The sequence below is a fragment of the Odocoileus virginianus genome, chromosome 10 (genome assembly GCF_023699985.2).
Source record: "Odocoileus virginianus isolate 20LAN1187 ecotype Illinois chromosome 10, Ovbor_1.2, whole genome shotgun sequence".
NCBI lineage: Eukaryota > Metazoa > Chordata > Mammalia > Artiodactyla > Cervidae > Odocoileus > Odocoileus virginianus.
In genome coordinates, this window is record NC_069683.1 from 25720992 (window position 1) to 25748167 (window position 27176).

Here is a 27176-nt window from a genome sequence, read left to right on the forward strand (position 1 = left end):
GTTTTGTCGCCTAAGGCACCACCAAACGTCTGCAAGCATTGGCGTTTTAAGACCCTGGATTCAGAGTGGGACCAGCGCGTGGTGAGCAGCCCTTGCTGCGTCTGCCCGCCAAAAATGCCAGGAGCTCCTCTGGCCCTAATAGAGGCACCATAAGTACCTTGAAGCCCTAGAATAAGTGAATGAATGAGCTGGAGACAAAATAGTGGCTTTCCTGGATCCATGTGCCCGTTTGCGTTTGGCTCCAGTGTATAGTAGTGTAGAAGTGGATAGCTCCTGGGTACCAGCTCAGGTGCGGCCACGCGGGCTCCAGGGCTGGAGAACCCCGTTTATCCGATTCCAAACTCTGCGCGACGGGGTCCTACCACAGGCGGGTGAAATGAGGCCAGAGCGCCGGCTTCCTTCCAGTCCGCCTCAGGCGCCTCCTCGTCGTTGAACCCGGGTCGTAGCTGGAGAAAGATTCTTGCAAGACTTGAAAGTTAAAACAAAGAAAGTTTTATTTTCCGTTTTCAGTCCTCGTACAGCAAGGGACACAGTCTTGGTTTTCTCATTTTGAGCCGTCATCCGCTTTTTCTCAGGGACCAAAGCAGAATCAATCACGCCGACTTATGCATTTTATTTTGTTTATTAGACTTCTGCGCTGTTGTGAACCTAAACCAATTCTGGTTGATTCAATGTTTTAGGAAATGCTTTTAAAACGCAGGGGCGGATGCTTTTCCTAGAGCAAAAATTCGCTCGGGCCTAGGACTAGTCTGTTTCTGGAATGCATGAATTGGGAGCAGAGAGTGCGTACTGTTTGCAGGAGGTGCTGGGGCGCCCAAGGAGCGCGGAAGAAGGGCGGTGTTCTTCCCGCCTTGGCGCGCAAGTTCTAAATGCGTATCTTCATACGCGCGACCCCATTCACACCCAGCCGAGAGCACCTAGCCCGCCAGAAGCCCTGGCGAAATCGAAACCACCCTCCTCCCTTCGTTCGGGGAATCTGGGATCCATGTCCTGTGGAAAACCTCAAACCCACCCATGAGGTCCCTCCAGTCTAAATCTTTCATAAAGGAAAACTAGTGTTTGGAACTCAAGGAGTATTGGAACAGCTCAGTGACGATTGCAGATTCTTGTTCTCTGATCGTTCCACCTCTAATTAGCACGTTGGTGTTACCTTTGGTAAATCTCCAGATCTCAGTTTCTCTATCTTGTAAGAGAGCCCAGATGCCCAACCTGATGTCTGACTCTGGTTTGAAGTTCTATGCCACAGAAGTCCGCCCCCCGCCCCCCACCCGGGTTCTAAACACAGAAGGCAGCAGCCACCTAAACTTGGTTGGACCTAAAAGGGCAAGACTGGCAGGCAGGTGTATGAGGTGAGTGAGTCTCTGTTTGGCAGTGTGCTATTTGAAGACACCTTAGAAACCATTTGATCTAAGTACCCCATGTGCAAACACCATTATCATTTTGAGTCCATCTAGGTTCTATAGGGTTTTTAGAACTAGGACTCTGTGGCTTTGCTTGGATTCTTGTGTCCAAACTTTTACAGGGTCATCTGATGCCCAGAATTCCATCAACTCAAGTCTCAGGGTTGAGACTGTGGGCTTCCTAGCCAGTGTGCACTACACATAAGGGGAAAAAAAAAAATCTCAATTTCTCTCTAGAGGATAGGCCTGGGATGTCAAAGAGAAAAGGGGCTTGGGAGCTGGGGACCACAACTAATAAATAGGTAAAGGAACCCCCCCCCCCCAACTTCCTGGGAAATTACTCAGGAGAGAGGCCACAGACCCAGGCCACAGCCTGTAAGCTGGTTCCTGTCTTTAGGCTTAGGTTTTCTCTTGTGATAAAAACATAAGGGGTCACGCTTGCCCAGTCTCTGTGAGTCACTTGGCAGCTGGGAGCTGGGATGGGATGTCAGAAGCCACTCGTGGCTCATTCCTGGTGTTGGCAACCAGATTGGGCCCTGAGATTTCAGATTTATTCTCTTGATTTCTGGGCTTCCTGCAGCTCCCCCAGCTCCCCCTCCTCTCCCTCTTGGCGGGAGGCTTGAGTTGGGGAAAGCAAGGGCAAGAGTTCCTTCCCCACAGCCCATCAGCTGGCCAAGGCCAGTTCCAGGGGAGAGGAGTCAAGATTCTGGATCCCAGTCTCTAGGCAGGGCAACCTTCAATGGCTCAGGGGAGGAGACAATTGCTGGCATTCTTGCATCTCCCCCCACTCCAAGGTATCATACCTCTGTTGGTTTTTTTTCGAGTTTCTTAAATATTATACCCAGTATTCTAATTTTGCTTCTAAATACTCATTCAAGAAACATTTATTGAGCACTTATTCTGTGCCAGGCACTGGAAACTGAATGTTAAGACAGAATGTCTCAGCCTTTGCAAGACACTCACAGCCTGATACTGGAGGAAATCTAGACCCTTTAAGAGATGTGTCCAGATCTCTCTCTGGCAAAACTTGGGCTCAAACCCAGACCGTTCTAGGCTATTTCAACCTTCGCTTCTAGGGATCTTTGCCCCCCTGTTGAGATGGATTTCCTCTTCCCTGCTGGACGGCACTGACCCCACTGTAGTCTGTGTGTGACTGGTGGGGGATTTGTCAGGAGGGGGAGGACTTGCATTCCCAAACTAAGTGCGAAGTTTGGGAAGGGAAAAGGAAGACTGCTTGAGAGTCTGAGCGATTTCCCCAGCCTCACTGGAGCACAGAATCCTATCCCTGGAGGATACCTGGTTATCACCTGGCCACCTAGTGTCCCACTGGGGCACCAGACAGCCCTGGGGCCAAGGGCGCCCCCTTCGGGTCGCTTTGGAGAGGGTATTTCGTTGCGAGATAGCCTTCCCCGTACGCTGCCGCTTCCGCGGCTGCGGAGCCATCATTTTTAGCCCTTGGGACCACTTTCCTGATTGAGCCCGCTGTCCCCTCCACCCGTCAGCTCCCACGGGAGCCTGGCCCGGCCAGTCTGTTCCCGGACTCCTCCGCTGCGGCGGGCGGGGGAGAGAAGCGCAAAGCGGGTGTCGCTGCTCCACGCGGTCAAGGTTGCACTGCCGTGGGAAAGGCGCTACCTTGGCCTCTGGAGCCTCTCCCTCTAAGGCCTGTAACAATACAAGGAATCTTTGAACACGCTGTCCCCTTTGGCCGGCAGCTGTCCCTCCCCCGGCCCCCGCCTCCGCGCTGGGCTCAGTGCAAGGCCCCGGGACCACGCGCTCTAATCAGTCCCGCATCGGATAAGCTTCTAATTTAAAGGGCCTTCTCCCCTCCTCTACGAGGGCGCTTTCACCGAGGTGCACCCCCGCTCCGGGAAGGGGGGCCTTGGGAGCCTCGCGGGGCGCGGATTCGAGGCGATCCGCGCAGGAGCGGCCTCCCGCAACTTTGGCGGGGCCGCCTCCGGGGACAGCACGATGCTCCGGCCGCCGGCTCTGGAATGGAGAAGGCTCCGTCTAGAGACGACTTTTTTGTCGCTCCTGTTTCTCCTCTTTATTTAAAAAAGGGTGAAACAGATCACCAGCCCAGGCTGGGTGCATGAGACAAGTGCTCGGGCCTGGTGCACTGGGAAGACCCAGAGGGATTGGGTGGAGAGGGAGGTGGGAGGGGGACCAGGATGGGGAATACATGTAAATAATAAAAATAAATGGAAAAAAAAAATAAAACCAACTTGATATTTAAAAAAAAAAAATAAAAAACAGTTCTTTGAAAATTCGGCCTTCCCCTTGCAAAACTGGGCGCTCCGAGCCAAATTTCGCTTGTCAGAGGATTGGTAGGCCTCAAACAGCGCGGCCTCCGTTCCCAGAAGGAAGTGCCTGGAAGCCCCAGCGTGCGCACCCGGACAGCTAGCAGGCCGGCGGTTATCTTTGCCCACTTAGCAGGCCAGAAATAGAGGCCTCTGGGGTCATGCAAATTGCTAAAGCAGGTGGCTTCTTAAGTTGTCAACCTGTGGCGCCAATTGGTACGACGGACTTGTAAAATTCGTTTATTAAGACCTGCTCCAAGCCTCCCTTCCACTCAAAACAGACCACATTCCCCGAGGTGGACTGTAGAAGCTTGGTTTTTGTTTTTGTTTTTTTTTGGGGGGGGGGGCGTTTAAAAGACGTGGGTATTACCTTTCACTGTTCAATCTAAGTCTTCAGGAACGTTTGTTTTAGAGCCCTGATTATGCCTGGGGCAAGAGTTGGAGAATGGGGGTTGTTTGACTCACCCCACTCCCAAGAATCGAGGAGGGGGTGGTGGTGGTTGGAGGCTCAGCTCAGTGCAAGAGGCGGGGCCCAGCGAGGGCGGGGTAGGGGGACTGGGTTCAGCCCAGTGGCCCTGCAGGGAGCCGATGTGAGCTTCTGGACTAATATGATTCCTCCTTTGACCAGGACCTCAGTTCAGAGACTACGGAGCCTGCGCACAGGAAGGGACTCGATCATTGGGTTCAGGACTCAGAACTGATCTTTATCTTAGCTGGAGGATGCTTTTTCCCCAGAGGTAGCTACAGTTTTGCAGAAACCAGTGGGGTAAATGTTTCAAGTACTTTGGTGACAGTAATCACAGAAGGAGACTACGTTTTTTCAACCACCAACACGTGTTCCCCACCCCACCCCCACCTTCGGAGAGCTGGGGAAGAATGCCGCGACAGTGCCTTCGGTTTCCCGGTAGGGAAACTGAGGCATCGATCCCCGTGCGTATCCTGTCGGGAAAGGGAGGTACACTCTCAGGCACGCTCGGAAACAGGTTTCCCGGCCTGGGACGCAAGCAAGTCGGCCCCTGCGGTGATGGTCACAGTCCGATCCGCAGGGCTGATCCGAGGAAGGACGGGGGAAGGCGCAGGGTCGAGGCCCGCGGGCCCAACTTGAAAGGCCCTTTCCTTTTTTTTCTCCTCAGCAGCTTTCCCAAGGGCTTTGGGTGTCAGTGGTGTCGGGTCGCGCAGCCTCAGACAGATAACATTACTCAGTAATTACTCTTCCCCCATTTAAAGCCCAGGCCATTTAACTGGCCCCGAGTAATTAATGAAAGTTGGTGCGCGGGCCTCTGATTTACGGCTCCGAGTCAGCGCCGGGTCAGCCGAGCAGATCCATTTCGGTCGCCCGCCGCTGCCCCTGCGCGAGAACCGCGCTGTTTTGTTTTGGGGGGAGAACGACTTTCTCCGCCGAGCGTTTGAAAGTTTTCATACTGGCGAGGTTCGGTGTAGAAGCCGCGGACGCCGTGAAAGACAAGGGCGTAAATAAATTGGGAAACTCTGAGGAGGTCTGGGTGTTACTCGGGAAAGGCCGGGGAGCATGTCCCGAGGTCACACTGGGCCCGGCTTCCCTGGGGGCTGATTGGCGCGGGATCCGAATGCGGGACTGGGCGCTCCTCGCCGGGTTTCTGGTTCACGGGGTCCGTGACTCCCCGCTGACGCTGTTTCTCTCTCGGCCTCGCCCGCAGGATACAGCACGGTAACCTTCGACGGGACGCCCAGCTACGGTCACACGCCCTCGCACCACGCGGCGCAGTTCCCCAACCACTCCTTCAAGCACGAGGACCCCATGGGCCAGCAGGGCTCGCTGGGTAAGCCGGGGTGGGGGTGGGGGCCTTCTCCCCTTCTTCCATGCCACCCCTGCCTCCCCAGGAATTTCCAACCCACAGCAAACTGGGGAAGGGGGAAGAGGACAGCTAGAAGAATTTTAGAAATAGCCTAATCGCAAAAGAAAAGATTGTTTTCCCCCAATCCCAAGTATGTTAGCTCTACTCCGACGGGACTGCGAATGTCCAGAGGGTCTTTTCGGTGTTCTGTGCGGTGACTGCTTACAAGAAGGTAAAGGGAGCTTAGCTCACTGTGATCTGGACGCCCGTCTCTCGGCACGGCCCGGGCATCCGGGCCCCCGTGCGCCCTGCACAACCTGGGGCCCAGTCCCCGCCCGCGGCCCCACACCCAAGGCCCTCAGCGCCCGCTCACCCCGCTCTCCTGGCTCTCTGCAGGGGAGCAGCAGTACTCCGTGCCGCCCCCAGTCTACGGCTGCCACACGCCCACCGACAGCTGCACAGGCAGCCAGGCCCTGCTGCTGAGGACGCCCTACAGCAGGTAGGAAGGCGCTCCGCACCGGGTCTGGGTCCCTGCGACCCCGGAGGCGGTGCTCGAGCAGGCGGGCCCTGGAGTGTCCGCCGCCGGGCGGCCCCGCCTGCGAGTCCTGGAGGCCATGGGCGCCTCGAACCCACTGGGCTCCTTGGAGCAAATTAAAGCCCATTACTTGGCTCCTATCTGAAAGTCGTAGGTTTCCTGGTCTCCCGGCGGTCTGTCTTTGAATATCAATGAGGGCTGTTACTGTTTGCCGCTGAAAAGCGGAGCTTTGAGGATGTGTTGTTGTTGTTGTTAAGGGCTCTTTGCTAGGAGGACTTCAGCCTCCTGGGGATCAAGGATTAAACACGGGGTCCACTTCGACCCAGTCACCCAGTTTGTCTCCCTTTTCCAGCCCCTCCTCGCGCGCTGGACACACTCGCCAGCCTTCTCTGGGATCAGTTCGAGGGCGCGTACATTCGGGCCACCCCCTTCTCCCCACCCCAGTCCCCCAGAGTCTCGGGTGCAGCAGCGCCCTGGGGGCGTCTTCCCCAGCGCCCCGCTGCCCCGGCGCTTTTCGGGTGCGGGATTGCAGGCCGGCGGCTGCGGTGCCTCCGGAGAGACAGCTCCAGTCCGCGCCCGCCCTTCTTCCTGTTCCCGGGAGGCGGAAAACCAGCTTCTCCCTCTAAGCTCTTTTCCTGCCCCTCGTGCCTCCTCGGCGTTTGCTCCACCCTCCACCTTCTCTTCCCCCAAATTTATTCTTCAACTTTGGGTGAACTTGGCCGGCATCCCGCGTCGCCGATAGGGTTGCCTAGTAACTACACCCGCTGGAGCCGGGAGGGAAGTGGCCGCTCGCGGCCTTTTGAGTCCGGGGATTGGGCGTGCATTACCTCATTTTCCACCCTTACCCCCGACCCGGTGCTGCGGGGATCCTGATACCGACTGCCCCAGACTCATCTCCATCTTCCCTCCCCTCCGTTGGAAGACCCGGGGCTGACGTCAAGGGAAGGAGGTAGTGAGGTAATGAAGGAAGGAAAAGCGCCTGCCCTGGGAGATTGGTGGAAGGAATGGCCGGGCTTAGGGGCCCTCCAGCCCCACAGGTGGAGGAGGGGAAGGGGTCTTCGTTTCCGAGCTCGCAGCGGCTCATCCCAACCCCAACGCCCCGGAGTGTTTAGGAAGCCGAGCCTAGGACACTGGTCTGATTCTCCCATCCTGGGGAGGGACAGAGTCCAGCCCACCTACTTCTCTAGGCCTGGAGTACACAGACTTCGGAAACCTTTCCTTTTGGCTGGGGAAATCCGGCATATCTAATCTGATCTTGGATTCAAGATCACGTTTTTTTTTTTTTTTTTTTTTTTATCTCTTTATGCCCCACCTCCACTAGATTTTTTTTTAAAAGAGAGAGAGGGCAGTGGAAAAAAAAAAAGCATGCAGTTTGCCCAGGTTCAAGAAGATGTCCTGGAGAAGGGCATGGCAACCCACTCCACTATTCTTGCCTGGAGAATCCCAGGGACAGAGGAGTCTTGTGGGCTACAGTCCATTGGGTTGCAAAGAATCAGGACACGACTGAGCTACTGACACTTGCCCAGATAGAGATTGAATGATCACACCTTCTCACCCTCCTGTCTCCCTCCCGAGCTGGTAGAACCAGTTCTGTTCTTGGTACAGCAGGCCCAGGGATCTGCTCCTGGCAGCCATGGTTCAGCTCACTGGAATGGGTGCAGAATCTGAAATTTCTGTTGTGAACCATCTCCCCGAGCAAAACTGAGATGGTGGGATCATTGCTCCTTTTGTAAGGAGCTGCTTCTGCCTGTTTCCAGATTGGCATTGCTCTTATTCTAGCCTTGAGGTGGGGCGGGCTTTGAAGTGGTTCCTGGTCGGATGACCTTGGCCCAGTCCTTCCTCCTCGGCTCTTGGTTGATGCTTCACCCCACTCAGAGGAAGACCTTGATGCTGGAATGGGTGCTGTTTAAATGGGCTGGGATACCTCCTTGGAGGTTGAGGACTTGGGGGCTTTGGAGTCTGGTTCAGTAGTGACACAGCTACCCACATTTCTTACTCCCCTCTCTTCCAAGCCTAAGTTCACCCTGTGGGTCTCTAAGAAGGGACTGAACAGCCTAGAAAGGAGTCAGGGATAAAGTGATCACAACCTCTGGCTTAACAGCAATTCTCCAAACTGAGTCCCTGTGGTGGATTTTGACTTACGGCTGAATTTGTGGTTGCTATGAAAGTAGGAAAAGTCACTTGGATTGCATTTTATACATAAAAATTTCACATTTTCTAATCCATCTTCTAACTGGCTGCTGTATAAAGCACTCTTGTCAGGTTCATCTTTCAGAGTTATTTGCTTATCCCTTTCTTCTTTCTACATAATTGGAACTTCTTTGCTGACTTTTGTATGAATGTCATAAAAATACCATTTTCTCTTGTTATAGAAAAATTTCCAAGTAATAACAACTCCTGAAAAAAACTTTGTGACCCCTGTAGGAAAAGTTTGCTCCCTTGAAGTTGTTGCTGCCTGAGTCTTTGAAGCTCCATTCACCCTAAATTCACAACATTTCTAATCACCTTTCAAAAATCAGGTACTTCCCCTGCAGTAATGATGATGTACAGGTGTAGGAATGTTTTAGGATATGTGCATCCCCATTACTACTGTTGTGTCATTTCCTTCTTTCCTACTTCTAAAAAAAAGTTTGAAAGGTCATTTAAATGCTTTTGTGAACACAGTTTTTGAAAAACATAGGAAATACAACTAAACTTTAATCACTTAGATATTCAGTGGTTCTTCTGCTGGTCCCTGGCTCTGTTCCCTTTTCTGTCTAAAATTGGGACCTCCTGGGAAAGGCTTGCTTGTATTTTTTGAATTTGTATTTTGTTTTCCTTGTTGCACTTGCTAAGGCAGCCTGCCAGGACTCTTTGCCCTGCCCTTCCAAAGCTGCTTCTGTCTCCCCAGTCTTGGATTTAGTCTGGGGTTAGTGTATTTGGTATATACACTGACATTAAATAAACACTGCACAATGTGAATTTGCTTTGAGAAAATTCTCAAAATTCTCATTAGGAGAGAACTGTAAAGTGACTCCTCTCTTTCAGGTAACAGATCTGAGGAAGGTACAGCTGTATACAGATGTGATGAGTAGTGAACAAAAAATGACCCCAGTCTACTTATGGAAAGTGTTAAGAGATGGTTTTCTCCATCCTTCTCTGCCCGCCTCACTCCACATATTGCAGGTGGGCAGAGTTTCTTCTGAAGGTCACTAAGGATTCTGGAGCCAGATTTCAGCCCTTCTAGAGCCCAGCGATCAAAGCTGGGTGAAAGCTCGAGCCCTGATTACATAATCACTGGGCTTTATTGCATATTTTATGCTGTGGCATAGTGTGCTACATGCTTTGCTCAACTGAGTCATTTAATTCTTCTGATTACCTTTGAGGTCGGTACTCCAATCCCCACTCTGCTGAAGAAGAGATAGATTCAGAGACTCAAAGTAACTTGCTCAAGTTACCTAGCAGTGAGAATCAGAACTTGGATTGGATTCTCAGTGTCTGTCTTTAAAGCCCAAAGGGATTCCAGGTCACTCACTGTCCTCCACCTGAAATATTCCCCTTATATAGCACCTTTGTTAATAATTGATAAGAGCAAATGCTTACATAAGCTTATTACCTCCCGAAACCATTCTAAGCATTTAATCTTACATTTAATCTGAAGCTCTTTGAGATAGGCAGTAGGTTATCACCCCCATTTTGCAGGGGAGGAAACTGAGGCCCTTGGAGGTGAATTTGCTTGGTGAGACACAATATGGGACAGAAGAGGTGTGAGGCTCTGGCATCCATCCTCTCTCCCTGCCCCCAGCTGCCTGTCCTGATGCTTAAGGGCCCTTTCCTTTCCAAAGGTGCTGTCTGCTCTAGGTCTTGCTCGAGGAAGGTCTTTATTCCTCACATCTGTGAAAGAAACCCCTTGATCCTTTCATTTCACCCATAGTTTTCAATCAAAATCGCTCTGTGGATCAGAGGCAGTATTTTCATCAGTGAGTATTGTAAGAGCTAACTTGAGCTTTCACTCCAAAAAGTCTTTAACTTACAAAGCCTCCGTCTTTCAAACTCCAGACTCCTCCAGTTTTGCCTTTACCAGTAGTGTGAACTACTGAAGTGCAGTCAGGCTCCTAAAGAAACAGGCTGAAAGCGCAGAGACCTTTCTCTTCATCCATCTAGACCCAGGGGGAGCAACAGCTTCCAGGGCCACCCTGATCAATGCTTGCCCAGAGCAAGGCCTCAGGGAAGGTGGGACCTCCATGCTCTTAGGAGGGGCAGAAGTAGTGAAGTCCAACCCCACGAAGCACAGTTTTCCCCTGATGCTGACCTACAACAGGCAGCTAGCAGGACTTTCCCCACTCACTTCCCTTGCATCCTCTTCTACAAGTCCTCTCGTTCCCGCTGCTTGTGGAGCCCCTTAAAGCCAGCAGTCCTTGACCATGCCCATTTCAGAGGTTGATTCTCACAGCTACTTTGAAAAGGAGTTCTGGGCTTGAAAAATATTGCCACACGCACTAATCTTTTTAGACATGATAGTTTCCTTTTCATTTTGTTCTTTTACTAGATTTGCGTATCCATTTTTAGTAACTGTGCTACCAATTTAAATGAGAATGCTCATTTCCTTTGGCCCCTTGTCAGGTAAAACTTCGAATGCAGGAGCAGTAGTTGCTGATTTGAATATTTTTGATTGAATGGTGATGATTCACCAGGGATGAACAGATTGTCTTTCATGTGAGAGAAGCTTCTAACAGCTTATAGAGCTTCTGGGGAATTCAGTCAGTGGGAAGTACATGATCTGCCATTTAGGTTGGCCTTCAGTGTAGAATTAAATCAGAGAAGAGCTCTCACCTGAAGAAATAAAATCATAATTAATAATGTCTCTTTTTACATGTATGTCTACAAATACTTGATATGCTGTACAAGCTTCACTGAAGACAATACTTATTTCCCATATAGGTAGACATGAAGGCAGAAAGTCTGAAATGGTTTCCAGGGTGGTGGGCAGTGTTATCAAAGAAAGGCTTGACTTGAACTTGTCTCCAGGGAGCAGGAAAAACCTAGTTTCAAATATTCCTGCAACTTTTGTGCTGATCAAGTGTTTATGAATAGAAGTTAAAGCCCCGGTGGGTTTTTCTTTGGTTCACTGGTGAGCTAGAGAGAAATGACAATACCAAGAGATTGACTGTAAAATGATTTTTCACCATGGCCTGCTGGGCAGAAATTATTGAACAGGCCGCCTCCATGGCGCCTCGGAGGAAAGAACGCAGGAAAAGGTCTGCGTGGAAATTTGGCTGCAGCCTCGGTGCATGGGCCTTGGTTATCAGGTAGAAGTGTGGGGCAAAGCTATTACAGAAAACTCTGGGAACATGAATTCTAAGCACAGATGCCACTTACATGTGCCTTTTTCTTAGTGGGAATTTTTTTTTTCACCCCGGGAAAGACTTTTCTTCCACCAAAATGCTGGTTTGCCAGCTGATAACCGTCTGGCGGGGGGCTTCCTTGGTGGTTCAGTGGTAAAGAACCGGCCTGCCGTGTAGGAGATGTGAGTTTGATCCCTGGATCGGGAAGATCCCCTGGAAAAGGAAATGGCAACCCACTCCAGTACTCTTGCCTGGGAAATCCCATCGACAGAGGAGTCTGGTGGGCTGCAGCCCAAGGGGTCACAAAGAGTTGGACACGACTCGGTGAGTAAACAACAACAACCATCTGTCAGAGGCAACTCCGGTCTTAATCAGTCTTTGGCAGTCCCATTCCAGTGGTAACAAGGATTTTTCTACCTCATTCTTCTGAATATACTTAAACACACTTAAAGATGAAAATATACTTGAATTACACATGCATTTGAAGAGTGAGGGAGTTTTGGTCCAGATAACAGCAGAGAGCTTTTCTCTTCCTTTCTTTTTGTGCAGAGGTCGAGAACTCAGTAATCCTGCAGTCCAGGCCAAAACAAACTCTATATGATCTACTACTGATTTCCTTTTAAGTTCCCCTTCTTACTAGGACTGACTTCCTTTTATTTTACTCCAACTTGCATTAATCCCAGTTATAGAAGTTTTCTTTCCTCTCTCCCTTGCTTCCAACTTCAAACATTTCTTACATAGGAAAACAGTGACTTTTTTTTTTTAATTTCAAGATCTACTTAAAAGAAAATATAAAAGGCACCATGACTTTTGGAATATATTTTGGCAGCCGGCAGTTTCAGAGTTCCTTTCTGAGCAGACAGAGTTAGATGGGGAGCTGAAATGCCTACGTGACCACTGTGGTCGCTGTGAGCCAAACCACCTGCTTATCTGATCTCCTCTGGGAATGAGGTGGTCGACACCTACAGTGGTTATTTAGTAATTAGATGCTCTGTTTGCCAGGGGTCATATGTTCCTTAACTGGTGCTGCCTCTTTCTGTGGGTTTTCATGATGAGAGCTGGGTGTTACCGATCGCTTGAAGAGATCAGAGCTTGGGTCCGGTATTTTTAGCTCAGATTCACATTTTGTTCTCTCCCAGCAGCAGCTATTGTCATTACTATCATTGACGTCCAGTTGGAAGACGGTGCCAACCAAGCTGACTGACTGAGCCGCTGAGGTGCCCCGGCCAGCAGAAGGCAGGATGTGGTTAAAATTGTGCTCTGATTCTATGGCCAGCCTCAGGAAATCTATTTGGTTTCTTGTCTTTTGTTTGGTTTTTGCTTGGGAATTTTCTCAAAGCCCTTCTCCTTTGGCCCTTTTCACCTTCTCTTACGAGGATTTGCAGGCTGAACAATTATCAGGACTACTGAAATCCAGAAGTGGGGTTCCTCCTGGGACCCTGGTACTCTATTCTCTTTCACCTCCAGACTCCTGTCTGTATTATTATTGTATTGTTTTTACTGTTGTTTAAATAGCAGTGAAAGAACAAGGCTCAGAGTTCAAATAATAACAAGAATCCATTAAAGGAGCAGGGCAGGGTGGAGTACCAGGGGTATCAGGCAGGTCAGCACTGGGCAAGTCTCTGAGCCTCAGTCCTCCTCTGATAAATGACGACCATAGGCAGTCATAATGATGTCTGCCTCATAGAGTTGTCATGAGGAATATTGGTGATGTGTGAATGTACTCTACAAAATCTGATGGGTTAGAAAAAGTGAAATATGTTATCTGTGTAGTCTTGAAAGAGTTATTATTAAAGCTTCACAACATCCCTGTAAAGTTAGATTGACTGAGATTAAAATTCCCATTTAACAGATGAGAAAACTGAGGTGCAGAGACCTGAACTGATTTGCTCAGGGTCCTGAAACTTACAGAGGAACCCTGTTCAGTGGAAACATAATGCAAGTCATCTACTTAATTTGAAGTTTACCAGTAGCCACATTAAAAAAATTAGAAACACAAAATTTTTAAAATACTCTATTGAACCCCAAAAGCCCAACTCTTATTTCAGCATGTGGCACTCTCCATATTTCAGGTTCTAAACAGCCATGTCTCACTAGTGGCTACCTATTAAACAGTGCAGTAGAGAGGATTTTCAAGCCCGCACTGGGACGATACGTATATAAGGCATAGATTCCGTAATTAAGAAGGTTTGCTTTCTGGGGGCCAAGAAAATGTACTTAAAAAATTATTTTCTCTTTAGGAATCTGTTGGACTATTCTTTAAGTCTGTGAGAAAATTCCAGAATCATAAAGTTAGATATTTGGGACTCATTGACCCATATGTATAAACTCCTGTCACTCACCTTGCTTCTCAGACCTCTTGAAAACTACAATGTTGTTAGTCTTATGCAAGGATGAAATAATTTCAGAAAGATCCCAATCCCAGTAGGACCTAGGAAAATTGTCAGCCAGGGCTGAGTGATTTTAGTTGGTGAACAATTTTTTAAAAAATCAGTGACAAAAGCAGAGAGCCGCCTGGGGAATACAATGCCTGTTGGCTGAGATTAATGGCAAGATTAATAAATGGATTGCTTGATGAAAAGGCACAGAAGAACAAAAACCAGTAGAGATTGTGGAGGAGGCCGCTTATTAATGAACTGTCAGCCCAGAGAAAGTTCAAGAAACTCTTCTGTGTTAAATGCAGCAGGCTGGCACTTCTAATAAAAATTGGGGTCCTCCAGGAATTAATTACACTGGCCTTACAGCAAGAATTCGTGGAATTGCGAAATGTAGTGGCACAGACCAGCACCAGCCGCTGCTGCGAACAGAGAAGCTGCTGGAGAAACTAATCTTTTTTTTTTTTTTCATTGATATGTAGTATATTGTAGTAGCATAATAGCCAGTTGGACATGGGGATGAATGATGGGGTCCAGATAGGCGCTGACTAATGAAACTACACATACTTGGAGTTTGAAGTCACTTCACATTTCATATGTAAAATTCCCTCCTGGAATCTGATTTCCTCCTCATTCTGTGTACCCGCCACTGAGGAGTTCCAAATAATTTTCAGAGTCATTCTATGAGAGGCAGATGGACTCTACCGTGATTTATCAAGCGATGTTGAGAGAGAGAGCACAAGGTTCATTTATTCCAAGGGATGCATGCTGTTACTTCCCTAACCCCTCCACAGGTTCCCAGTTTGGCTGGCCTGGCAAAACCTTCTCTTAATTAAACTTTGGTGTTGCCTCTGCCGGGTGGATGAAGCAGCCCAAAGGAATGCGGTGACAAGGTGTAGATTGTCCAGAATTTGCGATCTGGTATCACACACGTTAGATACTGAAAGCTTCTTACCTTCTTTCCCTCCTGCCATGAAGGTGGAATGGAAATGGTCTGTAATGTGTTTAGACCAAACGTTCCCAGACAAAACCATTCATCTCTCGGGTCTCAAATTTCATAATTACCATTTTACTTCAGGACTAAATGTATCCCTAATAGAACTTGGCTATTTAGGAGATTTCTGGTGATCAGTTGTTATGTTAGTTTTCTAGGAAGGAGATGAAATTGAAATATGAAATTAATGAATTAGTAAAAATAAAGGCATGTAATAAAGATGTTGAGTTGTACCATGCAGGATACTTTTGAGAAGAATGTTATTTTAGGAAATAAATGTGACAGCTCTTCTATAATGCATTTAGAGAAGTGTTTTAAGACATATGCAATAAACATGGTTTTAAAAAGTTGTATGTGAAAAAAGAATAATTTTTGATTGGTTTATATGGTGATACAGTTTTCCTTTGGGGTCTCAATGTAAATGATCAGCCATTGTTTTCCCTTATATAATAAAGGTCTGGGTTGGGGCCTTTGAAAAAAAACTCCCTTTGACTTATACCATGACCATAAAATTTATAGAGAATGATTCGTTGAGTTGTATCTAGAGTTTATCATCCTCTTTCTTCTGCTTGTCACATCCTTGAGTATTAGACCATCCATCACCCATCACTCTTTGACTTTTCAGGCCCTCATAATCCACATGATACTTATCCTTTTGATTAAAACAAGTTAATGGCCTTTTCACGAATAATTAATCTGCTGTCTTTCTACTTTCAGCTCCAGGCTTTTAACTTTAATGTTGAGCTATCCAGCCTGTGTTGCCTTTCAAAGTTTCACTCCCTTTAGCCTCTTCCCTTCAGAGGTTTAATACCTCTTTAGAAACTTCAGTGTTTGCTCTACTAAGGTTTTTTAAAGGCTTCCAAATTGTTCTCACATCCTTTCTGCTGTGTGTGAGGTGAATGACATGTGGAGATCAGTGGGATGAAATAAAAATCATTTTAGACTCATGTATTCTGTCCATTCTGGAAAATGTGGACGCTTTCACTGTAAAGAAAAGTTAAAAGTCTATTGCTTTTTTGGGGGAAAAAAATTGCACATATATATGTTGTATACTATGAATTTCTAACTCTGGACGTTTTCCTGACAGTGACAATTTATACCAGATGACCTCCCAACTTGAATGCATGACCTGGAATCAGATGAACTTAGGAGCCACATTGAAGGGGTAAGTTCTTCTCTACTGTTTCCCTTCAACAGTAACTTACACCTGTTTGAACCAAGGTCCTTATACTGTAGGGAGAGAGCACAGTTGTAGAATAGGCGTGGCTCTCTACAGAATTAAGATGCTTTCCTCCTTCTCCCAGTTGATGAGTTTTGTTCAGTATTAAATTTTTAAGAATATAGTTAGGGGATGTTTTTGTCTAGAATGAGGGGGTTGAGAATACTGGGAAAACTCCATATGGCCTTTCCTTATTGAATGTTTTAGAGTTCCTCAAAGTTGTGTCCATTCAACCTTGTTTAATATTTATGTTTTGCTTGTGATATCACCGAGGTTAATCATTACCTCATCCTCCCAAGAAATGCTTTAAGTTTACAAAGTCCAAGATCTAAACTTGTAGCTGAAGGTGATTTGGACCATCCAAAGTCAGATGTGGGCACACCTGGTTGCCTCAGGAGGCTTTTATCACATTTGATACACAACCAGAATACAGAGAACACAGCAGTCAAACATAGGTAGGGGCAATTCTTTGCACCTGGAAATGAAAAATGCAAGGTGGGACTTGCTTTAAACAGTAAAAGAAGTCATTTTTAGTTTTGAATCTGAGTGGATAGGCCGTCGGATACGGCAGTCACGAAGCCCTCGTGGTGTAACAGGTACTCATCTGGGTCCCCTCATCCAATCTTCCCGATGGCATTATGATGCCTCCTAGGCACTGTTAGGATAAAGAAGTTCGTCAAGCTCAGACATTTAAGTAATTTCCCAAGCTCACATCATACTGTGTGTGATAGAGCTGCGATTCCAAGTCCACTTCTGATTCCAAAGCAAAGGCTCTTTCCAGTCTCCCCATGGGGCCTTCTACTCCCTACCCCCACCGTCGGCCCGAGTGGGTTCAGGGACCCAGTTCAGCACTCTTGACCAGCCGGCCCCTCGAATCTGTGTATTTCGTGGCTTCTCATTGGATTGTGGGATCTGGGCGTGCTGGAGCCTGGCACGCTCCAGTCCCCATCCCCACCTCTTCTTTTCTTCTAGAGTTGCTGCTGGGAGCTCCAGCTCAGTGAAATGGACAGAAGGGCAGAGCAAGTGAGTGGACGATGCGATGATGGCAAAGCAAACGGTGTAGGCCTTGTTGACTGGCAGCTGGGGTGATGCAGGAGTTAGGACATGACGGGTAATCAGGGCAGCAGTTGGTGCACAGGGATGGGAAGAAGCGATCCATTTTTTTTTCTCTCTCTCTCTGCCTCCTCTTATTTACTGTAGATATGTATGTGGGTAAAAATGGAGGTGGTGACATTTCTCATCCGCATACCCCTGGAAAACAATTTAAGAAATGATGCCTTAGGAACCCTGCTCGTTTCCTGGCAAATGTTTCAAAAAATATTTAATATGTGGTATTACACATATTCCTGTTACATCAGTCAACTCTTTCAGCCATACTTAACTTGCCTTTTCTCTATTTACCTTTAAATCTCTCAGGGAGAGCTTAATTTTTACCCCAAATCTATGGTCAGACTTTCTGCAGAGACTTTTTAGAATTCCTAAACATCTGTGTTTTCCCCAGCCTTACAGCCTGAACCCTGGGACATTTTTGTAACTGTTTCTTTTGATTTTGTTTTCTCTGCTTAAACACCAGAACCAGCCTCCCTCTTCTGGCCTTTCTTTCTTTTGTTGGTTCTGTGCTGTTTTTTGGATCATCCTTTGGTGATCAGCAAAGTTGTTTTTCATCTTCTAAAACTATTAGATCCTTCTTTCCATACCTAGCCCCCAATTTTGCACCTATTTTAACCGAATCTCTACTTTCGTTCTCTAGACCCGAAGTATAAAAGCCTGCTGTTGATTGGGAATTTTTCTCTCCCGACTTCCATCCAAGGGTTGATGACAATTTCAGCATTGTATCTTTCCACCTACTTGCAACTTACGTTATCTTTCCTGGTCCCAGCCTTTCTTTCTGAATCTCTTACTTTTCTTCTCCCTTCTCCTCTCAGAATTCAGTAACTCTCCCCAAACTACATGCCAAGAATAGAACATGATTATGAAGTGAGGAGTATGTTTCAGTTTTTTTAATTTCTTCATGATGGAATATAGGGTTGTTTTGTTTACTTAATTACAAAAATTATGTGTAAAGAATCTTGGCATATATTTTAATCTGGGTCTTTCCATTGGTGATATAATCTTGGTATCTTTTACGATCTTCAGGCACATGATATTAGTCACTTGCTAGGGAGTCAGAAGCTATGAGGATGAAGTGCTAAGTGCGAATAAATTTGTTTTGTTCAATCCTGTATAAGAAACAAAAACTAGAAGAGTTTTCATTGATCTGGTGTTTACATTTTGGAAAAGGATTCTTGAAATTAAAATGTACTTCTTGAATACTTTATTCAGAGAGCTGTGTGAAAAGCATCAAGTGACTCCCAGTAGATAGTCTTATTGAAGAGTACTATAACTCTTTGGAGAACAAAAAGTTACAATTGTCTAGTTTGTTAATATCTTCTCTCACATTGGGTTTTTAATCTCTTTGGCACATACTGGAAGTCAGCTAAGTGTTTGCTTCTGTGTGGGAATTGAATATTTATCTGAAGATGGATGGGAGCCTTATTTGGCCAGATGTGAAGGGCTTTATGTACTTCTCTTTTGTTTTCACGACAATCCTGTAGTCACACACATCTTTTCAGATGAGGGCTTGAGAGGTTATGCTACCTAACCAAGTTCACTTAGTGAGTAAGTGTCAGAGCCATGTTGGAACCCACTTCTGTCTGACTGTAGGACCTGGGCTCTAGATTAGAGTTTCTTAAACTTTTTAGACTGTGACCACAGTTAAAAATACCTTTACACTGAGACCGAATGTATACAACACACACATACACACACATTTTCACAAAACAATACTACATGCTTTACTTACTGATGTTTTCTACTTTATTGTATATCATCTTAAAAAATGCTGGTTGTGATTTTACAACTCGCTAATGTATCATGACCCACAAATTGCCTCTCTTTTAGCTCTAAAAATAGCAGCTCCTTAGCTCTTTGCTTCAAGCCCATGAACAGCTGAGAACTGGATACAATTGAAACTAATATCCCAGTAGAAAGTGCTTTTCCCCAGGGGGTGCATAGTCTGAGTAGCTGTCTTTATTCTCTGTACCAAATTTGTTTTCCTTTGTCATGGTATGAGAAGGCTGTTCATGAAAAATTTGGGCAAAGATACTCTGTGAAGAAAGGCAAAGAGAACTAACTGTATTTTTGCATTAATCCATAACTAGTGTCTGGACACTATCTGAAATCAGTGGTGTGAAAAGTCATGGTGACATCGTAGATCTGTAACAGGAAAACTGGATGTCTGAGTCATGTTTTGGGGGGGGGGGGAAGGATGTAATTTCTAAATCAGTCATAAAAGAAAGAAGCATCATCACATTTTTATTAAAAGATTGTGTACCTGAGACTAATACCCACTAAATATTTGTTCACATCTTCTTTCCTTGAAAATCATACTTTTTTAAAAAAGAATAAGCTTGTTTCCTTGTGTCCCAAGCAAGTCCACAGAGACATCTTCCATTAGATGTTGGGGAGCAGTGTTATACTGGGTGGGGATAGAGTTTTAGGGGGAGCAAGGGCAAGATAAGAAGAAAACATGAAACATGGGTGAGGAGGGGCTTCCCTGATCTGCCTGCAGTGTGGGAGACACAGGAGATGTAAGTTGGATCCCTGGGTTGGGAAGTTCGCCTGGAGGAGGAAGTAGCAACCACTCCAGTATTCTCGCCTGAAAAATCCCATGGACAGAGGAGCCTGGCAGGCTACAGTTGATGAGGTCGCAAAGAATCAGACACGACTGAACGACTACACAAGGGGGAGGAAAGAATCTTGCCACTGATTTACTCCTGTCTCTCCTCTCCCTTTAGTCATTTTCATCTCTGCATGTCCATAGGGATCAGAGCTGCTTTTATGACGTCAACTGGGAGAATGCTGTATTTCAGTTTAAGTCAAAGAGAAGATACTTTATGAAGCTACTTTCCTAACTCTGACCGCTTTCCTTACCTACAAAGAGTGAAGTTAAATTTTCTAAGTGGGTCATTGGGAGAAAAAATTGCAGGGAAATCTTTTTCAGCACTAGTCTGCTTTTCTGAATAATTTTGTGTGTGGCATCTTGCATTGTTGTCTGCTTTGTATTTCTTTAGAAGCATTTTTTGTGTGTTCCTGCCTGCTGATTTCCTAACGCTGCTCCCAAGCCCAGCTCCTCTGTCAGCCTCTGTTTTGTCTCTTCTGAAGAAAATATCCTGCAAAATGGAGAAACACATCAACCTTGACTGTGGTCCAAGTTGTTAAAACAAGGAAGAAGTTATTCTCTGGGGACTTGGGTAGGGGGAGTGGGAAATTGAACACAATAGAAATGTGAAAGGAGTGCTGAGCAAAATGAATGTCCCCTTTGCTGGTCCAAGAAGTTCAGACTGTTGGGAACACACAGTATTTGACCTGTGGATGCTTGAAAGGAAAAATGAAAGATCTCAGGATGAGTGATGTATGGTGAAAACAAAGCTGCGTTTTTGGGTAGGGCCAAGGCTGTCGAATCTGGAGAGAATCCCCACTAGACATGGTCTCATCCCTGAGAACCTGTGCCAGAAGAGATAGCTGTCTTCTCTGGCTGGGAGTTCCAACACACAGCCCAGCACCTTCCCTCTCCAGCCCGTGAACAGAAGGTATCCGTCCAAGAGATTTACTTCTCGAAAATGGATAGCTTGCTTTTCAGGGGCTCCTGGAGCTTGTGATGCAAACACAAAGGTGGAGAGAAGCGGCTCTGGGAATATCAGCATTCCTGAGCGTACTCCTCCACCTCCACTCCCAGGGTAAAGCTGTTAATTTCTTCTTTTATATGGTTACATTTATGCATTTCAACTGTGCTGGACTTGGCTAGAGTCCATTAGCCGGACTTCTCAGAACAAAGCAGAGGACTCTCCTGGGTTTGCAGGATTGAGATGGGGACTGTGATTTAGTCCCATCTCTCCTGTTCCTTTCCAGCGTGGACTAGTCCAGTGGTTTCTTTGTCTTCACTTCACTTCTCTGCTGCTGCTTTCCTTACTCTAGCTTTTCATCTCTTCCCGCTTTTCTCTTTGGGCATATAGTCAATTCACGTGTACATTTATAGAACAGAAAATCCAATTTTATAGGAAAGGAGATTAACACTTCCTGCAGCAGCCCCGTTGAAACTCCTGTTAATATTATGTCGCATACCCTTCAGACCTTTTCCCATTTGTGTCCTTTTCTTTTTTATAACAAATGATCGGCTTCGACTTAGATCTGATTCAGCAAAGGTAGTTCTGTAGGCCGTTGCAGAGGTCTGTGTTTTCAGCTTCATGAGAGTGCTTTTGAAAATATTCTCAACCTCTTAAAAATACTTCGCTTTAAAAAGTATTTTGGGCTTCGTAGACTTATCGCCTCCATACTGTGTTTCTAACTATTCTGTTTAAAGCAGGGAGTGAGTTTTATCTCGTAAACAGAAGGGTAAATGACAGATCTGTTCAGGTCAGGAGAAGAAAGAGACAGAGCGCTAATCATACAAAAGGAAGGTGGTGGTGAAGGGGGCCCAGCTGGGAATGAGGAGCATGGAGGACTCAGTGCAGGAAGGGGTTAATGAGGGTCCCAGTCTGTTGATAAAGGTGTGTGTTGGAGTTTGAGAAGGTATATCAGGTGAATGGAGGATCTCTTTCATGACCTCAAGGAGTCTTTTGGACCTCTCATGTCTATGGTTCCATCATTTGAGACCCTCTGCTCTACCATTTCGGAGAAGGCAGTTGCACCCCACTCCAGTACTCTTGCCTGGAAAATCCCATGGACGGAGGAGCCTGGTAGGCTGCAGTCCATGGGGTCGCTAAGAGTTGGCCATGGCTGAGCAACTTCACTTTCACTTTTCACTTTCATGCATTGGAGAAGGAAATGGCAACCCACTCCAGTGTTCTTGCCTGGAGAATCCCAGGGACGGAGGAGCCTGGTGGGCTGCCGTCTATGGGGTCGCTCAGAGTCGGACACGACTGAAGCGACTTAGCAGCAGCAGCGGCAGCTTTACCATTTATTCTTCTCCCTATCATCTACCCGCCCCTATCATAATCTCTAGCTAGAAAAACATCAATATAGAAGCTGCACTCATAAAACGTCATCCAAATAAATGCACCTCTAGGATGAGGGGCTGCTGCCTATTTTAGTAGGGTTTTTTTTTTCCTGTTGAAAGTGAGCACCTTCATTTATTCTAGTTACATTTCTAACTCTTCACTTTAAAAGCAAAGCCACAGATGTAGTGTTCTTAAGGCTAAGATAGTAACTTTATCAAAATGAAAACAGCTTTTTCCCCTTTGATTATAAAAGTAACACAGGCTTATTATATAATGAAAAAATTCAGATAGCACCAAAACATTACAAAGGAAAAAAGAAAAGTCACATGTTGTCTCACCACACAGAGATAACTAGTTTTTAAACATATTGGGGGTATATTTGTATCTGCAGAGAAAAAATTCTGGAAACATTTACTGAACTACTAACTGTCATTGCCTCTGAGAAGATTAGAGGGAAAGGGCAGAAGCCTGATAGAGATGAGTTTAAGAATCCCTGGTGGTTCAGCAGGTGAAGAATCCCCTGCAATGCTGGAGATGTGAGTTTGATCCCTGGGTCGAGAAGATCCCCTGAAGAAGGAAAGGGCAATGTTCTCCAGTAGTCTTGCCTGGGAAATTCCATGGACAAAGGAGCCTGGTGGACTACTGTCCATGGGGTCGCAAAGAGGTGAACAAGACTGAGCATGCATGGACTAAGCACTAGGAGGAGATATGCTGGAGACATTGTATTAAAACAACACACTTCATGGAGTTTTGCAGCAAAAGGAAGCAAAGAAGTGGGGTTCTAGCTCAGTGGGGAGAGAGGGTCAGGAAAAGTTGGATTTTTAAAAGTTGTTTTATTTATATTTAGATGGAAGCGCTTGCCTGTTTGCTACTGAGACATGATCAAGAAGAGTGAAATTAATGATGAGAAGGGATAGAATTGCTAGAACAGGGTCCTTGAAAGAGAAGAGACTGCATGGGCACCTAGGAGCTGAGATAGTTTATCTAGTGATAATATTGGTTTTCAAAAGCTGTTTGTTCCTAAGGATATTAACCCTTTGCTTGTCGTATATACTGCAAATGTTTCCTCTGTTTTGTATTACATTTCAACATTATTAATGTTTTTCTGTTAGAAATTTTTATTGTCATAGTAAAAATGATCAGCTTATGTTTCATAGTTTCAACTTTTGGCTTTTGTATTATGCCTAGAAAGATTTTTCCAATTCCAAGTTTGTTTGTTTTTTTTAATTTACTTTCTATCTTTTGGTATATTCTTTTGATTGACTTCTTAATATTTAAACATTTAATTTATTCTTAACTTACTTGACAATTGGATTCCATCTTAATTTATTTCTAAATTTATTTCTAACTAATTCTATCCCCAAACTGCTTTGAATAATCCATCCTTATTACCTTTATCAATTTTTGTCTCATTCTATGTATGTCAGATGTCCCTATTTTGAATTTCCTCCTTTTCAAGATTAATCTTAAAAAGATTCATGATCTTAATGCCTCTGGCTTCAAACATCTGTTTGAGAATGAGTGTGATTCCTTTTAACGTATTACAAGGTTTTTCTTCTGTTTCTTCACCTTGAAATACTTTATGTTACTAATGTCAGCTGAAAAAGTGAAAGTCGCTCAGTCATGTCCAACTCTTTGCGATCCCATGGACTATACAGTCCATGGAATTCTCCAGGCCAGAATACTGGAGTGGGTAGCCTTTCCCTTCTCCAGGGGATCTTCCCAACCCAGGGATTGAACCCAGGTCTCCCACATTGCAGGTGGATTCTTTACCAGCCGAGCCACCAGGTGAGCTCAAGAATACTGGAGTGGGTAGCCTATCCCTTCTGCAGGGAATCTTACCGACCTAGAAATCAGACCAGGGTCTCCTGCATTGCAGGCAGGTTCTTTACCATCTGAGCTACCAGGGAAGCCCTAATGTCAGCAGTAAGGTGGTGCCTTTGAAAAATAATTCTGTCCACTGGCCCTCACATGTACCAATCTCCATTTCAACTGGAGAGGCAGGAAAGGGCTTAGTCTTAAGACCCCTGAGCTTGATTCTGGGGTTTTAGGGAGGATTTTTTTTTTTTTTTTAGATAGTTGAGAATACTTGAGTAAAAATGTTCAGATTTAAGAGTGTATGAGCAAGCTGGGTGGGAGCTTTGAGAACTCAGGCTGAAAAAGACCCTGCTAATTTTCTATAGACATAGAATTTGTCTATCATGTGAATTTGGGACACCTGTTCTTAGGGTGAAACTAGTGGCAATCTCTGGCCATAGAGCCAAAGCATTGAGAATATAGAACCCAGTGAGTTAGATGAAATTTGGATTCTGATGAACTAGCACTTTAGTACCAGACACATGTAAGAGGAGATCCAGCTCTTTGTTGTATGGTCTGGTGAGGTCGTCTGTGAGAACATGAGTTCCTGTGTTTGTATGTGTTGAAGTAGGAAGCATGCCTGAAAATATTCTTCCCAGCAGTAGCAGTCAGTAGAGTGGGATTTCTTTTGAAGGGGAGCTGTATTCTCCCCAAACTGTTGTGGGAGACTAGATTTTAAATTGCTTTTAGCTGTGCTCTGAGTGTAAAATAAGAGAAAAAAAGACAGTTGGAGGAGGTTTGTATACCATGTCAAATGGTGAGGAAAGCTTGATGGTTCATAATGGCTGATTTATATAAACGTTGTTATCAGGCTATTAACCACTCAGCCTATATTCCCTATTAAATAGTGGCCAACGACTAGACTGCATCGAAGTGAAAACATGAACTGTGACTGTAAAGAAGCTCTTGAAACAGAAATCCAAACAAGTTTCAGTAGTAATAGCTAACATGGTTGGAACAAGTGGTCATTCTCCACAAGGTAATGCTTTGAAGGACCTTTCTCACTGCCCACGTATAGGTATCGTGTTTTGGTATGTTTGTTGAAAAATAAATACGATTACTTTTAGATAACTGTTATATTACGTATCAGCAGGAATTTTTCTATAGCAAGTGGCAGAACCCCAGTTGTAACTTGGCCTAGGTCAAAGAGGGAATTTAAATTTAGTGGCGTACTGTATTTTAAATCCTCCCGTATGGATTCAGGAGCTGAGACAGTGTCTTTAGAACACTGTTTAATTGTCCCTTGCCTCTGCTCTTTTGTGTTGGCTGTCTTCTCAGGCTCTCTTCGTTGTGACATAAATAGCTGTTTTTGGCACCTACAGTTTCATAAGACTGCCTCCCTTTTGGTTCTTCTCCACCAGAGGACTCAGGGAAGGCTCTGATTGGCCAGGATTGGGTCATGTGGCTAGAGAATGCAGTGATCTGATTGGCCAAGCCCTAGGCATGTACTCACTCCTGGAGCCTGAGGGTGGATTCGAGAGGGGTCGCTCCCTGAATGGAGAAGAGGTCTATGTTACCAGAGGAAGGTGGGCAAAAAGATAAAAGGACTTGCGAGGGATTTGAAAAGTCAGAGTTAGTGAAAGTGGAGTCGGTCCTCTTCCCCTCCAGATATGATGTGGAGCTGGATGCTGCAGGGATGTACAAGACCAGGATAGAAAATGAGGATGGAGTCGGGATGGGGAGCCTTCTTTTTAACGCTCATGGAAAAAAGTGTTCATTAAAAAGCATAATAGTAAGAATTATTAGTATAATATAATTTTTGATGAAAAATGATATACAGATATTTTAATTACACATAAAAATAATACATCTTTTTCTTGAGGTCTGAACTGAAACGAAACACCTAAAGGCAGGAAGAAAATAAATTGTTGAAGTAAAAATGTGGCTGATTGTTTCCTGCAGACTACTGAGGAAATTTTATACTCATAAATTATCAGTTTACAGATACTAAGTTTTTTTTAAACTCAGTCAAGTTTAACTTGGTTGTTTCATTTTTATATCCTGCTTTCTATGCTGGATTCGTAAAAGAAACTGCATCTTTCAGTCTTTGTTTTCAGTATGCTTGTTCTAGCTATAGGGAAATTACATTTTCATTCAGTAAAGCTTTAAACCCAGGCATTCTGGTGTGACCATGGAGGCTTCCCGGGGGACTTTTGACCCTGAGCCTCTAGGACTGATCAGTTCAAGTCTGTCTGTCTCTGGCTGGTCTGTGTGTATGGTGAGCATTTGTGCATATGGTTATTGTTTTGTTGAATTTTTTTGTTAATAATTGTTCTCTCTCATCTCTTTTACGCTGTAACTGCCCTCCCCACCCCCACCTCCTCTCTTTTTCTCACACTCTGATTTGTTGAAGATAGCAGGTCAATTGGTCAGTAGAATATTTCACAATCAGGTTTGGCAGATTGCTTCCTCTTAAAGTCTTTTAACTTGGGATGTCCGTGCCCTGTTTTTCCTATAAATAAGTAGTTAGATCTGGAGGCTTGATTAGATTTGGGTTCCTCTTTTTTTTGGCAAGAATAATTGAGGAATGGTGGTATGTTCAGTCTCATCTCTTGTGTTTAAACTTTCAGGAAGTGAACTTTTAAAATGTGATTCCGTTGCTCTTTTCCCTCCAAACTGGCACACTAGACAGGGGTGATGGTTCTGAAGGCTTGCAACAAAGAGTATTTTCTTTTTGCACTGTGTATTTTCAACACCAAAAAGAAATCCGGCATCTCAGCATCTCATATATAAGCTTAAGTAGCAAAATGGAGTGAGAAGAAGGGTTGATGAGTAAATTTCATTTTCTAGATACACCAGAGTATGAGGTTTCCCCATGTGTTTCCATTTAAATCTGATTAATTCTGCAGAGACAAGAGGAAAGAGGTGAAGATGGGGGGTTACTCACCTGGCCAAAGATTAGAGGTGGGAGAGAGAAATCACAGGTGGAGGTTTCCCCTTTTTGAATATTCATATCAAATGCTAGTTGCCCTCAAAAGGCTCTCTCTTTTTTTTTAAACCTCTTCTGTTGATAAGGGATTTCAGGGCAGCTCTGGTTTTCCTCATCTGTAAAACCTCAATTCCTTTTTATTAATCTTCTTGTGCCTGTGAAATATCAAAATTAATCATTTCTAAAGAAGCTACTCTTTAAACATTAAGTTTTTTTCTGGGTTGAACCTCAATGTACAAGTTTTTTGCAGGAAGAGGGCTCATAACTTGTGTTATATGAGGGACATTTTTCTGTTTTTACAAACTTTCTTAGGGCACGTGATTATGTATTTTAAAGCTGTCTAGGCAAAACAAACTTTCTCAGGATACATTTTAATGCATTTTAAAGCTGTTTA

The 27176-nt window shown here is 45.3% G+C and overlaps 1 protein-coding gene across 9 annotated transcripts in view; it reads left to right on the top strand.

The window, feature by feature from the left end:
• The window catches only part of WT1 (WT1 transcription factor), a 47911-nt gene that overhangs the window by 805 nt on the left and 19930 nt on the right, over positions 1-27176 (top strand). For 4 of the 9 annotated variants that reach the window (XM_070473218.1, XM_070473217.1, XM_020911285.2 and 1 more), the window contains exons 2-4: positions 5374-5496; positions 5908-6010; positions 15827-15904. In XM_070473218.1, the coding sequence (XP_070329319.1) occupies positions 5374-5496; positions 5908-6010; positions 15827-15904 (304 nt within the window). Of the gene's footprint in view, positions 1-5373; positions 5497-5907; positions 6011-15826; positions 15905-16930; positions 16982-27176 lie in introns of all 9 variants that reach the window. The other 5 variants (XM_070473215.1, XM_070473213.1, XM_020911284.2 and 2 more) reach the window with 3 other exon arrangements.